At 44.7% G+C, this 15,397-nt stretch overlaps 1 protein-coding gene across 3 annotated transcripts in view; it reads left to right on the top strand.

Moving 5' to 3' along the window:
* Positions 1 to 15,397, top strand: part of PAK5 (p21 (RAC1) activated kinase 5) — a 295,578-nt gene that overhangs the window by 249,857 nt on the left and 30,324 nt on the right. For all 3 annotated transcript variants that reach the window (XM_059134013.1, XM_059134011.1, XM_059134012.1), the window contains one exon: positions 3,539 to 4,324. In XM_059134013.1, the coding sequence (XP_058989996.1) occupies positions 3,539 to 4,324 (786 nt within the window). The remainder of the gene's footprint in view (positions 1 to 3,538; positions 4,325 to 15,397) is intronic.

Here is a 15,397-nt window from a genome sequence, read left to right as displayed (position 1 = left end):
GGTCTAGGAGCGTTTGAAGAACACCCTGAGCCAATAGAAAGAGACATGATAAGCAGGTAAGATACACCTGAGATGCAGTTGGAAGTTGCTCAGATAGACATGAGCGTTTTGAGGGTGAGTTTCTAGCATTTGTACTCAGGGCATCAAAAGAGGTCCATTTCTTCCTTTCCTCTCTCCTATGCTCACCCTTCCCTGTGCAAGGTATTGCTTCTCCCAAGTTCATCTGTTGTGGTGGGCGTAGATGTTCTTGCTCTGAGAAGAGGTCCTGCTGAATCTATGATACCTGGTTCTTTTTCTCTCTCGGGGATGCTCACACAAAACCACCTCTTTGGACAATCCATCATATGCCGCCCCCACAAACACTCACAACACTCCATATAATGGAATACTAGTCAGTGATTTTAAAGAAGAATAGGGAAAAATTGACTATTAATTCACAGAACAACCTAGATTGACCTTAAATGCATTATAGTAAATTAAAGAAGCCAGACCAAAAGGCTCCTGACTGTTGAATTCCCTTCCTATGATATTCGAGAAAGGCAGAACTGTAACAGTGGAAGACAGATCAGCAGTATACCAAAGGTTTGGGGAGGAGGTGGTGTCTCACCAGGGGAAGCTTAGGAGAATTTGAGGGGGCAGGTGTAGAACTAATCTGTAGACTCTGTAATGGTGATACATGATGCTTCCCATTTATCAATACCCACAGAACTTTCCAGCACAAAGAGTAATTTTTTAAGCCAACCAGGAGATCAAGAGGATCCCAGGATGGAATACAAACTGTGGAAGAAGAATGTACCTGTTACAATGTCATTGAAGAGGGTGTTCCCTAACTGAGCAACTTTGGAGAACAAGGCTTTCTTTGAATGGAAGCTTTAAGCCCAAAGCCCATACTAAACACTATACTCTTGCAGTCAACAGTGTTTTCCATGGTGGTATGGGGTCATAATTCTGAAATGGCTACATCTATACACTGGGATTGGATATCCAAAAGAATGGCAGATGAAGATTCAGGTTTTTCACCAACAAATAAAGAGAGAAAGATGGAATGAACCATGTGGTCCTAGACGAAATTCAGAGACAACAGTAAGAATTCATGTTTAGCTTAATATAGTTACAGATGGACAGATATATTTAGAAATTTCTGTGCCTACTGGGGAAGTATATCCATGGGTTGCCTGGCTGTGTTCACAGAGATGGCCTGAAACCAGTGTCATCCCAGTAGCAATGAGCACACCCAGCAGCCAGATACTAGTTTCTAGTGTCATTATCCAGTTCAAGGAACCAGGCCTCTTGGATAAATGGTGGATTCTAGGGCAAGGGCAGGGAACTGACAAGATGAACCCAGGGCATCTTGTAGAGCCAAAAGGTAAGGAAGGGCTCAAAAAATAAGAAGATGGGGTTCGGGAAAGGGACAGAGCAGCCAGTCTGAAATAACTCTTAATAAATAAAGCTGGAACAATTAGAGCAACAGAACAAAACATAGTTTAGGGTTATAATTCAAAGAATAAAGCAAATATCCATGATTTATATCCCTACTGACACAACTGAATAATTGAATAAATAAGTAGAATTTGCAAGTCTCCCGGGCAGAAGAATTTCACATATGTTATATAGATACCCAACTCAAGGAGGGAGAGTGGCTTACTTCCAAGGGTATGGTTTGGAAAGCAGGGAAGGGAGGGGACTGTAACTCTACATGTGGAAACCTGGTGAACACTACCTGGGCCAGATGACCAAGGCCGCCATCATCAGTGATAAGCCATGTTGATCATAGGCACGTTGGATATGATGTGGATATGATCACTCCATGATCTCCCCGCTCCCCCCACCAACCAATAAACTCAGTATAACCATGGGGAAAATATCAGACATTCCTGGTTGAGGGATATTCTGTGGAGCCCCTGACCACTCTTCCTTGAAACTGGCAAGGTCATCAGAAACAAGGAACATCTGAGAAACTCTCACAGGCCAGAGAAGACTAAGGAGACATGACACATCATATCCTGGATGGGACCCTGGAACACTAGGAAAGGAGCTTATGTTTAGTTAATAACAGCGTAAGCTGTTAAAAGTACAGTAAGGGATATATGAATATATTCTATATATTCTCTTTGCAACCTCTCTGTTAATCTAAAACCATTCCAGAATTAAAAGTTTATTTAAAGGGCACCTGGGTGACTCAGGTCATGATCCCAGAGTCCTGGGATCGAGTCCCACATCCGGATCCCTGCTCCGCAGGAAGCCTGCTTCTCCCTCTCCCACTCCCTCTGCTATATTCCCTCTCTCTCTGTGTCTCTCTCTGTCAAATACATAAATAAAGTCTTTTTTAAAAAATAAAAATAAAAAAATAAAAGTTTATTTAAAAGAGAACTATAGACCAAAAGTCTTAGTCCAGGACTGATTAGATAGAAAAAAACAAAACCTTGGCTTTCATCCTGGAGACTTTGAGAAACACGGATCTTATAAAGCATAAGCTTTAGAACTTTGACTTTTCCCTCTAGTTTGAAACCCTCTCTTCTACTGAGATGATTTTGAACTCCTTTGCTACATGCTCAAAGGTATTTTTCTCTTAAAATCCTGGAAGACCGAAGTCACAACACTTTGTTCTTTGTTCTTTGATCCACCCCCGTCATCTTTTTCCGCAAACCTTGTCATCATGAAGGCACAGCTGACTGGCTTTGTAAATGGTTTGTGATTTCTTGCTGTTCCTGGTATTCCGGTGTTATTTAGGTTCGTTAAAGGGAACATTTGGGCCTTGCAGTTTGTCACTAAGATTTCAAGTATGACTGTGTCAATTACTAAGCCGTCCGGACGTCAGCGATGATGATACCGAAGTGTGGCTCTAGGAGGCATTACAGTTAGATGATTAATGAGAATATCACATGTGATCACAAATGAAATCTCCCAAGGAATCTTCATGCTGTTCCTTACTTACAGTTCAGAAAGGGCCTTCCTCCTTCTTAAAATCTGGTAACTTCAATTTTCATGTCTTCCATAAAAAGCTTAAAAAAAAAAAAAAAGAAAGTGTGCCCATTTCTGAGTATATTAATACTCACGTGACAGTGTTTGCTGGTTTTGCAAATAATCTGAATAATGAATGTAAAAAATAATAAATGTGATTTTTCTTACAAGTTATACACTTAAAATTATAATCAGCCTATTGTTAGGTGGTTAGGGTTTATTATTTAAGGATGGGATGGGGTGGGGAGGAGGTTTCCCCTAAACTGGCAAATAAGACAATAATTGCTTATATAATCTTATATAGTCTTCTAAATGGCTTTTTGATGTTTAATTGATCTCTCAATCGAGTGAGGTAAAAGAAAATTTGCAGCTTAAGATCATTTGCAATTTAAGAATATGTGACTTATTTCACCACTGAAATCAGTCAACAATTTTTGTTTATTATCACTTTGTAGGGGATTCCCTGGGGTCATTTTTCCTCTGTGGTTTAAATTAGATGGAGTAGGGGCGGGATTCCAGCATCAGTTTGAAAGCATGAAATGTTTTCTTTAAATGGCATTCCCTTTACTGTTCCCAGACAATCGTTAGAGGAACTAAACCGTGCAAGGAAACCTCTATCAACGGCCTGCTAGAGGACTTTGACAACATCTCCGTGACTCGCTCCAACTCCCTAAGGAAGGAAAGCCCACCTACCCCAGACCAGGGAGCCTCCAGCCACGTTCAAGGCCATCGGGAAGAAAATGGCTTCATCACCTTCTCACAGTATTCCAGTGAATCTGATACCACTGCTGACTACACGACTGAGAAGTATCGAGAAAAGAGTCTATATGGTGACGACCTGGATCCATTTTATAAGAGCAGCCACATGGCCAAGCAAAACGGGCATGTTACCAAGACCAAACACGGGGAGGCCCACTATCCTGAGATGAAGCCTTGGAAATCCGATCTCGCCAGATTTCCCCTTGATTATCACACACACTTGGACTCACTGAGCAAACCAAGTGAATACGGCGACCTCAAGTGGGAGTACCAGAGAGCCTCAAGCAGTTCCCCCCTAGATTACCCATTCCAGTTCACGCCTTCTAGAACTGCGGGGACCAGTGGTTGCTCCAAGGAGAGCCTGGTGTTCAGTGAAAGCGAGTGGGGACCCAGCCTGGATGACTATGATAGGAGGCCAAAATCATCCTACCTGCATCAGACCAGCCCTCAGCCCACCATGCGGCAGAGGTCCAGGTCAGGCTCAGGGCTCCAGGAACCCATGATGCCCTTTGGAGGAAGTGCATTTAAAACCCACCCCCAAGGACACTCATACAGCTCCTACACCTACCCTCGCTTGTCCGAGCCCACAATGTGCATTCCAAAGGTAAAGTTCTTCTTCCCTCCCATGGGCAGGCACCCCACAAATGCAGTGCTAGCGTGACCTTCTCACATAGATTCTAATGTGATGGTTTGCCTTTTAAGTGAGAATCCATTTTGAAAGCCTACCTGATTTCCATCAGCAACCCCAAGGGCAGAGGATATAAGGCAAGGCACATTTATTCATTAAAATCAAAGTCTTTGGAGATCTCCTACAGGGCTTCTGATTAAAAGGCAAAAAAAAAAAAAAAAAAAAAAAAAAAATCTTTTTTTGAAAGCTATCCTGATACACTACTATTAAATAGTGGGTGCTCATATTATACAAAGTCCTCTGTTAAGGAGCATATGATTGGAAGCTGTTAGATGGAGAAATACTGTGGTTCCTGCCTTCTGGCAAAGTTTACAAGAATCTGTTGAAAAGGAAAAAAAAAAGTCAGGATTACATGGTAAGTTTTTAATAAAGTTCATTTTAAAGTTAAATTTTAATATACTAACCGTTCGAACAGGTAGGAGGTGACAGCTCCTTGTGGTTTTGATTTTTCTCTGATGGTGAGTCACGTCTAGAACTTTTCCATGTACCATTGACCATTTGTATACCATCCCTAGAAAAATGTGTTTTTAAAAAATGTGTTCATTTTTTGATTGGGTTATTTGGTTTGTTTTTTGTTTCTTGTTTTTGCTATTGAGTTGTATGAGTTCCTTATATATATTTTTAACCCCTTTTCAGACATGGGTTGGCAGATATTTTCTCCCATCCCGTCCGTGCCTTTTCATTTTGCTGATCTTGCCCTTCGCTGGACAGAAGCTTTTTATTTGATGTAGTCCCACTTGTTTTCTTTTGCTATCGTTGCCTTTTGGCGTCAAAGATGAAAAATCATTGCCAAGACCAATGCCAAGGAATTAACCTCCTATTTTTCTTCTAAGAATTTATGGTTTCAGGTCTTACAGTCAAGTCTTCAATGCATTTTGAGTTAATTTTTGTATGTGTGTAAGACAGGCGACCAGTTTCCTTCTTTTACATGTAGCTGTCCAATTTTCACAGCACCATATACTAGAAGGACTATCCTTTCTGCATTTGTATCTTCTCAGTTCCTTTGCCAAATATTGACTATGTATATGTAGGTTTATTTCTGGTCTCTAATGTGTTCTCTTGATCTATGAGTCTGCTTTTTTGCCAGTACATTTTAAGGTACCTTTTGCCTTTTAAGTGAGAATCCATTTTGAAAGCCTACCTGATTTCCATCAGCAAGCCCCAAGGGCAGAGGATATAAGGCAAGGCACGTTTATTCATTAAAATCAAAGTGGGGACCCAGCCTGGATGACTATGATAGGAGGCCAAAATCTTCTGCATTTGTATCTTCTCAGTTCCTTTCTGCATTTGTATCTTCTCAGTTCCTTTGCCAAATATTGACTATGTATTTGTAGGTTTATTTCTGGTCTCTAATGTGTTCTCTTGATCTATGAGTCTGCTTTTTTGCCAGTACCATCCTATTTTGATCTCTATAGCTCTGTAATATAGTTTGAAATCAGGAAGCTTTGTTCTCCTTTATCAGGATTGCTATGGCTAATTAGGATCAAATATGACTTTTTTGTGTGTGTGACATATTTGAGCACTCATGGTAGGAAGCTGTTTAGGTCAAGATCATAGAGGAAGTTCTGTTCAGAGGAAGTAACATTTCAGCCCTGGGGCCATATTTGGTCCATTGATCTATTTTATCCACCAAATAGTCATTCCCAACTTCTGATAAATGAAGATATTTCACTTAAAATCTTCAACTTCTGGCTTTTAGGCTTCTCTTTAAAAAAGGTGGAGGGGAGGGAATGATCTGATACCCCTGGGCCCGCATTTTCACCTGGCACTGGGAATGGAATTGACTAGAGAAAAAGACTCCCCATTAGAGGAGACAGGTCCTGCCCAGCCCACTTCATTCATTTTCCCCATTAGCCTAATCCGTAAGGCATTTGGGATTTAATAGGACCACCATCACCACCCCTCCCACAACCCCTGACCACACATCTCACAGAAGGAGAAATAAAGACAGGGAAGTCATGTAGCATGCTTAAGTTTTCGTAGTTACTTGGTTACAAAACAAGGATGAAATCCAGGTCTGGTCTTTCTCCTAGTCCTGCATTTTTCCCTTTATGTGGGCATATGTTATTTAAGGGGCTCAATCGCATTTGCCAGTAAAACCCATGAGAGCCCCCAGTGACCACCAGAACTCTACGCTAAGTAAAGGAATAGGAAGAGGTTGGAGGGAAGGGATAATTTGATTCATTCCTTGCTAGATCCCTCTTCCTACAGACTTCCAAATATAAGGCAAAGCAGATCTGCTCTGAAATCTAGTTTTGTTAATCCCAGAAACAATGCAGAAAACTATTATGGCTCAGAAAAGAAATACGTAAAGCAGAAACAATGCAGAAACTGTTGTGGCTCAGAAAAAAAATAATATACTAGCCCTTGGGTACTTCTACCAAGGGTTTTTCAGCCCTCATAATCAAGGGCTCCAAAGATGTAAGCTGCTGTTCCATTTCACAGGAGACCCATGAGAAAATCACAAGCAGAATTAGTGGGAGGGTAGGAGGTGAGAGACATGTTAGTAATTAAAATGTTTACTTGATTAAAAATATAACATCTCTCTAAAAAGACTTAGGTGCCTGTGACTTTAGAGCTGTACTCTTAAAAATCTACCAATCACATTTGGATTTTCTGTTGAGGGAAGATATAGAGATCATGACTCAGATAATTTGTGCCTCATGGAAAGTCCTAGAGGCTGGTGGGTTATGTTCATATCTCAGATAATCCATGAAAGCATGTAGTTTGTGTGGGTCTCCAGACAGAGCAAAAATGAGGAGGGATGGGTATGCATAAGTGAGAAAGAGACTGACAGACACCAGTTTTCTATTTTGGCCTAATGGAGAAGAAAATACCATTAACCCATAGGAAAAACTCCTCCAGTGCTGTCGACCTACCTGATTTTCCCGTTGACAAGACAGGAATGAAGGATGTTATAAACCTGTAGGTATCGTCTGCCTCCCTACTTCTGAATGTCTGGGGCTAGGGCTGGGCAGATAAAACCTCGGGCGACAAATGAAGGCCAACAAAGTCCATCCACACCACACAACTATAAAAACAGCCTGATGTGGAGAGAGGATGCTTTCCACCGTCCCCTGCAGACAAGTCTGCTTCACAGGGAGGGAAACTGGCTAGAGACAGTGTCACTGGGCATCTGATTTTGCTCATTCCACTATTCTCCAGGGAGCCGGCAGCCGCCAGCTCGCATGTGTTGGTGCTGACCCAGCAATCTGTCCTCTGCTCTGGCTTCAGCCCCGAGAAGCCCCCCCACCCCGGCCCCTGCCCCCGCGTAATCACAGTTCTGCCAGCTCAGTAAGCACTCACTGCGTGCCAGACACACGTGTTGCCTTGTTGAGCCTCGTAGTCCTGGAAGTCAGGAACTCTTGCCTGCTTTGCACCTCTGAGGAATCTGGGGGATTGGAGGGGCTCAGAAACAGCCCAGTCAGTCATCTGAGCTCATTGCTGAGCTGGCATCCATCTCTCCAGGCTCAACCCCTACGCCAGACATTAGACACATCCCCAGTGGCCCAGGAATAGCCTTTGCATTCACCTCACCTTGCAAACTCCTTTAAATACCTGCAGCCATGAAGCTCCCTTGGGGAGTGTGGTCCTGTCCCACTCAACAGCGGGATTTCTCAGCCTCCATACTGTGGACATGCTGGGCCTGATGGTTCTGTCTTGTAGGCGGCTGCCCTGTGCACTGGAGGAGGGTAAGCAGCGCCCCTGGCTTCTGTCCTTGCATGCCAGTAGCATCCCTTCCTGTGACATCCAGGTTATTTCCAGACACTGTCAAATGACCTATGGGGCAGCAGGGAGCAAAGCTGGCCCCAGCTGAGAAATCACGGTTCCATAGCTAACCATTTTGCAAGTACGTTTGGGCATTCAAGGGTGTAGGTCCTAGAGATAAACTACCCCCAGCTTAAACCTGGGTGAGTAAATGGCTTAAACTCCACTCCTCTGTCTATAGAATGGGAATAATCACGTTGTGTGTGGGCTAAATAAGTTAATAATTTACAGTAGTCTATTTATGAATGCACACTGTCGACACCTGAATCTGTAGGTCTAGCGTGTGGACAGGAGACAGCTGTGGCATGAAGCTGAGGGTTACTGTGCTCCAGGCACCGAGCTAAGGATTTAGCCCTCACGGCAATGCTGGAAGACTTGAAGATCATCTCCTTTTTACAGTTAGAAAGCTGAGACTCAGAGGCTAGCTCTTTACAGGCAGACAGCTGAGTCAGGACCCAAAATTAGGTCCATCTGACCGCACAGTCTGTATATTCCAGAATATTCTTTTTCCCCAGAAGAAAACTGAGGACCAGAAAGATGGGTATGAGGCCTTGGGACCCAGATGTACACACCACAGGCAGCCCTCATCTCACTGGTGAGGAATGGGTGATGAGTCACAGACAGATTTGGGGCACACAGGGAATGTGCTTGATTCTCTCTGTTCTCAGTGAGGGGGAATCCTCTGAGAAGCTCCTTAGCCTCACCCAGGACCACAGGCCAGAAAGGAGGCATTAAGAGTGAAGTTCCCTGAGACACTCATACGCATTCACTCTACCTTGACTGCTGGTCTTATTCCGTTTTCTGAATGACAACCAGATGTTCTCACCCGTTACAGAAGACATTACGAGCACAAGTTCTAGAATCCAGTTCCCTGGATTCACACACTTACTGGCTGTAGGATCTTGTGTGTGCCTCCGTTCCCTCCTCTGTGCAGTGTTTCCGTGACTGCTTTGACCTTCTTCTACAGATGAGAAAAGAGGAGTCAATGTAAAGGAGTGTTAGCTCAGTGTTAGCCCCACTTCCCCGACGCATTTCTGGTTGGAAAACATGTCCCCATATCTGCTAACACCAGCCATGGAACCTTTTACATATTCTCAACATATGTTGAGAACAAGTTCCAGGTAACTTTGACCTCACAGCCATTCTGTATAGACTAATAAGTTCTGCCGTCCTCACCTCAGAGATGCGGGTCCTAGAAGGCCAGAGTAGCTGTGTGACTTCCTCAAGGCCCCGCCATGCCTCAGTGAGCTAGCCTGAGGGCCCCAATCCCACCACCCTACCGCTTGCTCTACCCGCTAGAATGGGCATGAAGTTCTCACACTTCCCGGATGTTAAGAGAGGGCAGAGTATCCAGCAGCATTCAAGCAGGAAGTACCATCCATAACTCTACATCTGTCATTACGATGAAGGTTCTTGCCAACCAACCCCTCCATGTTACGCCTACCATCCCTGTGTCCCGGGCAGCCAAGTGACCAGTGCTGCATCCCAGCACAGCCCAAACAGAGGACATATTAAAGGGATCTGAGCATAGATAGAGGGTGTAAGAAAAACTGGCACGATTCCCCAGATCTTTTCTGGGGTCACCAGTGCAATGGTTCTTTTCACTGCTTAGCTGTCACTCTGCTTTCCCTGGAAGGAAAAAGCAGCTGAGGTGGTGTGCTCAGCCTTCCTGCCCCAGTAATCGATGGACTCACTGTTCTCTGTGGCACTTGCACACCCAGATTCAGCCAAGGTCCAGGGACAAAACTGCAGTTCCTTATCCCAGCTGAACACTTGCTGAGATCCTCTTAGGGCCCGATGGGTCACAAGATGGCAATACTTGTGAAATCTTACGGGCTGCAGCAAAATCAGAGGTCGGGGGTCGGGGGGCGGAGAGAAAGAGAGAGAGAGGGGGAGGGAGAGAGAAGTGCTAATCACTTAACAGAACCATGGGTATTATTTCTACTTTTTTCTTTACATATAGGCTCTTATAGGATATTCCTTAAGGTTCATAAAACCTGAAAACATCCAACAAGGTGATTCAGAACATCTCGAAGACTTGTCCCTCTATCAGGCTTCACGGGGCCTTTGCATATGAATAGACAAATCTTCCCGTGAATATTCTCATGCCTCAAAGTAAATTGTGCTTTAGTCACTGTGAGTGAGTTTTCCATTACCAAATTAAAATGAAATTAATCTGACCTGGCAATATCTGTCCTGGCTGTCTTAGAGGCCCTGATGTATTTGAACCATATTCCGCAGCAGGCAGCTGGTCCCCAGGGGTACAGACACCACCCCTCCCCACCCACGCTGCTGCAGGCGGGGGCAGATCTCAGGTCTGAGTCGTCTGCTCTTGAACAGAAGATGCATTCTTTGAGTTTGGAAAAGCAAGTGGGTGGGAGGGGGGGTTGTTAATTGAACATACCAGTCCAGAGGTGGAGGAAGAGACCTGTACGCTTGAGCCTGCTGACTAAGTGCAGACCTCTTCATTTTTTAAAACATTTTATTTATTTAATTATTTATTTAATTATTTTATTTATTTATTTATGGAGATCACAAGTAGGCAGAGAGGCAAGTGGAGAGAGAGGAGGAAGCAGGCTCCCTGCTGAACAGAGAGCCCCATGTGGGGCTTGATCCCAGGATCCTGAGACCATGACCTGAGCTGAAGGCAGAGGCTTTAGCCCACTGAGCCATCCAGGCAACCCCCCCATTCATTTCTTTAACTAGGCTTTGCCTACATGTGCAGGTCATAAGCCACATGTCCAGACTCTCTCAGAGTCCTTTTGCCGTATATTCTGTAAGGCAAAGAAAAGCACAACTCTTCCAACTTCATTCACATCACAAGGTGTAAGTTCCTACATGCCTAACTAGGAATCCAGCGTCACGGTTTGGGAGAGTTCCTTGCCAAACACTAAACATGGTGAATGGCTGGAAATCCAGCCAGCATCTGACTATCCAGAACTTAAGCACTTTCAAGTCCCCTGCATTAGAACCTTAAGCAGACACCTGATTCTTTAGGTCCCCAGAGGTCTGGCTCATGACCACTGTTCTCTGACAGTGACAGCGCGTGCTGCTTGCCTTTCTTGGCCAAAATCGAATGGCAGCTCATAGCGTGCGTTGTGTCCCTTTGTCATCGGTGAAACAGGGCCACTCCATTGAGTATATGAAAATAAGTAATTCGCAGGAGACTGACTGTGGACGGGCACGCATTGAAGCCTCGCCTCCAGCAGGAGTAGCAGCCACTGTTCCAAGAGGATGCGGCAATGTGCCCCCACCTGAGGGCAGGCGGGGAACAGCCCCCATCAGTGGCAGTCCTGCTCACAGCAGGGAGAATTTGCACAGCAAGACACAGCCAGAGGGTCACAGGAGAGTAAATACATATTCAAGACACAAGACTGAATGAATCCCTTTCCCCTAATTGCCAGCCTCTAAAACGTCCCTGCACAGAAAGCTAGTTACAGATTCTCTCTGGAATTCTTATAGGCAGTCCTTTTCCTCTCCCAAAGCCAAGGCTGGTCCTCATATATTTCCCTTTGAGTCAAGTAAGGACAATTTAAGATGTCCTTTAGCTGTTCAGATAATAGGGGCCTGTGATTCACTTTAATCCCACGTTTGATTTATGTACAGTGAACAACACGCAGTCTGGTTTTTTCCTCTTTGAGCTGAGCAGTCTCTGCTTTATTGTACTCAGAAAAGGTGGATTGGAGCACCCCGCTCAAGCAGCTGCCAACAGCCACCTCCCATCCCTTGTAGCTCTGTGGGCAGTGGAAAGAGAGACTCGCCATCTTTCGCAGAGCATCCTGCAGCCCCGATCCTTCCCGCGGGGACACAGGCTCACCGGGCCCCTCCCCCACCACCACCCCACCCCCGCCAGCCCAGCATGATCTCCCCACAGCCTCCCTGTCACCAGTACAGAAGGCCACTGTGACAAATAGATGTTGCGGCAGGATCTTTTTTTTTTCCTTTTTTCCTTTTCTTTCTCTCGCCCTACCCCCAACCAAACCTTTTTTTTTCCCCCAGCCTTGGCATAAAATGGTCAAATGATGTTCTACTGCAGAATTCAATTTCACAGTTCAGTTAGGTCCTTGATTACACTGCCAAATTCAGATTAATGTGCATTTAACGAACATGGATCAGGGGAATTCTGGCTGACAGCCAGCTGTAATCGGAGCAATTGATAGCTATGTGGAGTTTTATGCCCCGTCCACCCCTGCGCACCACTAGTGAAATTGATTGATTAAATGAATTCATTGCTATAATTATTTATAATTTTGATACATCGCAAGCCTGTGTCTGACCCCATCCTCAGGGACTTGGTGCCCATTGTGGAAGGGTAGTCCAGCTGAGTCGTTAGCCCCGGATTATTTATTCCCAGATCATAGAGCCTTTTGTTTGTTTTGTGCCGTTATTTTTTGATGGGGTTTGACTTGACTTGAAAAAGCACATTCTTAAAGAACGCCTTGGTATGGTATGCTAAAAGGCAACAAAAATGGAAACTAAACCACCAATGTATGTGATTAACCGTTTCAAGGAGGAAGGGAAACCAAGACTGCGTAGATGTTCTTTTCGTACGTTTAAAGATTCCTGTAGAGAGAAGTCCTTTTCAGACTGTATTTGATTTTCGGTGACTATTAGTGGTCCTTGAGCACTGCCACTATGTCCTTCGGCAGGATGGGGGTAAACTGCAAGAGGACCTGGTCTTCTCCGCTTACATCTCGCCATATGGAAATCCCCTGAAAGGCCCTGGTCCCATTTCCACGAAGTTATTCTTTCACAAAACCCCCGCGCTATTCTCTTGGGTGGGGTGGGAAGAACGCCTTTCTCGTGTTTATTGTCTTCCCTCCTGCATAGTGACTTCCCTACCCCTGCTCCCAGTCCCCATCCCATGCCCTTGCGATCAAGTCCTCAAAAGTGAACCATGTCTGTCCATCGATATTTTGGAAATGGTGCGGGTGGTGGGAGGTCCATTGGATTTGCTCATTAAATATCTGTACCTCTCGCTGGCCCAACTTCACTATATTATGGTTTCACTCAACGATTAAACCCTACCTCCATCTCAAGAAACTATATTCCAAATGTTAATCTCTCTTCCTTTTTTTTTCTTTTTCTTTTTTTTTAGAATATATTTGAAAGTCAGGTTGTAAAAACGATCACACAGGTCGGGTTTTACTCCTGTGTTTACATGCATGAACTCTGGTGCGTGTCTGCAAAACAGCATATATGGATACATCAGATTTTTTCATCTACTTCCAAATATAGGATATCATGATGATTTAGAGTAGGACAATGAAATAATTAGAACTGTTTAAGAGCCACGTAAGAGGGCCAGGAGGCCTTGTTATGGAAGAAAGCTTGGGCTTGCTTGCTTCTTAGCGGAAGAAAGGGCATTATTATATCTGAACACAAAGTTCTGGTCTGGCCAACGTGAAAATGAAAGCATAGATGATCAGCTCATTTTGCCGTGATGGTTATTTCTTTGTTGTGTATTTGGAACTGATTCCTCTAAAGCAAGATTGTTCAAACAAAACAACTTAATTTTCCTTCACCACGCTGCTCCCCCAGCCAGGCATTATCATTCATCATTTTCTGGCCCTTGCATTTCTTGTATCTTGCTCCCAGCTGCTCCCAGAAGACAGCTGAGCCCCCAGGGAAACCCCCTAACCAGACTTTTGCTCTGTAGTTTTCTTTCCACACCATGCCCACCTCTGTCCTGACCATGTCTACCTTCGTATCATTGAAGGATAAGTCTGAGAACATACCAAAGGCCCAAGTTCTGAAATGACATTATCTGGATTTAATCCCAACTCTGCCTCTTACTAGCTTTGGGACCTTTGCATGAGCTGCTTAAACTCTCTCTGCTTCCGTCTCCTTATCTGTAAAATGGGACAATTATGAGGCCTGTCTCATTGTTTAACTTGAGGTTTAAACGCATTCACATATATAAAGTGCTGAGAACAGTCTCCCACGCACGCGGAAAGCACTCAACGAGTGGCAAATAGAATTAACACTCGTATATATCACTCCTACAAGGGTAGACTCCTAACAGAGCAGTTGGTAAATGAAAGGGGCCGTCCTTGGGCTCCCAGTGAAATGCTCCTGCATTTTCTCCAGGAGTGAGTGCCCCAGCCTTGAAAGTATAGATTGAGGAGGTGACAGATAATGGTAGAAATGCCAAAGCAGGCAAGAAGCCAGGCCTGCGATGCCAGTGTGCCTTGCACCTGGGACATCTAGACACCCTCCCTGAGAGTGAAGGACAGACCAGAGCAGAAGAACTAGGTTGCACAATCTTCTTAGGGTTATGGGGCCATTCGCCTTGGATTGCTGGTAGGTAGCAATTTCACCTCCCTGAACCTCCATTTTATCAACAATTAAATGGGACAAATTTCCCCCTTCTTGGCTCTCAGAAAAAGAATGAGGGTGCCACAAATATGCAGGCTAGCAATCCCATCAGGGAACCCACAGTTGGGTCACTAAGACCCAACTGAGGGCTGTAAGTCAGCAACTTGGGGGGCCTGAACAGGGTCACTCATCCCCTTCGTCTTCCCAAAGTCAACTATCTGTCTGCCATCTTCTTCTTGAGCAGATGAAAGCCCGGAGGGAGGACCCCATGTTCTCTCAATGGGGAGGCAGTCAATTCTCCTTCCATAGGTACACCTCAAGCTTGGTTGCAAAAATGACCCCTCATGAGAGTGGTTCTTCCTCATCCATCATTATTTCTTTGAGTCTGTGCCTCTTACTGGCAGCCATGAAAAACAGGAGCAAGGTTTAGTTGCAAAGACCTACTTTCCAAGACCTTTAGCTCCCAGTGAACAACTCAGCCTTTCCTCCCTGACTGGAAATGGTCCCGTTCATGCAGGCGAGGCTCCTCTTCTTTATGCCACACACTGGCTGCCAAGAGCAGACGCTGATAATGCTACTGACAGTCGGTAAAGAAGAAAAGTGGCCCGAGGCAGTGTGGAGTGATGTCTGCAAATCCTCCTGGATACAGCTTCCTTATTTTTAATATATCTTCGGAGATCAGTTATACATGCTTGTGGGGAATGAATTCAATTTCGCTTAACGTACAGGCGCCCATCCTCCACGGAAGACACTGGGAGATGCTGGCGTGTGATAGCTCCCAGGACATACTTTCAGAAATAAAAGTCATGGCCCCCACTTGCCCCACATGCTGGCCTTGTAATTAGCCTGGGCCTGGCTAATCTCAAAGTTAATTTAAGGGAAGAACCCAGTTGTTTAATTTAC

This window comes from Mustela lutreola, chromosome 9, assembly GCF_030435805.1.
Source record: "Mustela lutreola isolate mMusLut2 chromosome 9, mMusLut2.pri, whole genome shotgun sequence".
NCBI classification, from domain to species: domain Eukaryota; kingdom Metazoa; phylum Chordata; class Mammalia; order Carnivora; family Mustelidae; genus Mustela; species Mustela lutreola.
Note: the sequence above shows the minus strand (reverse complement) of the source record. Positions and strands in the feature narration are given on the sequence as shown.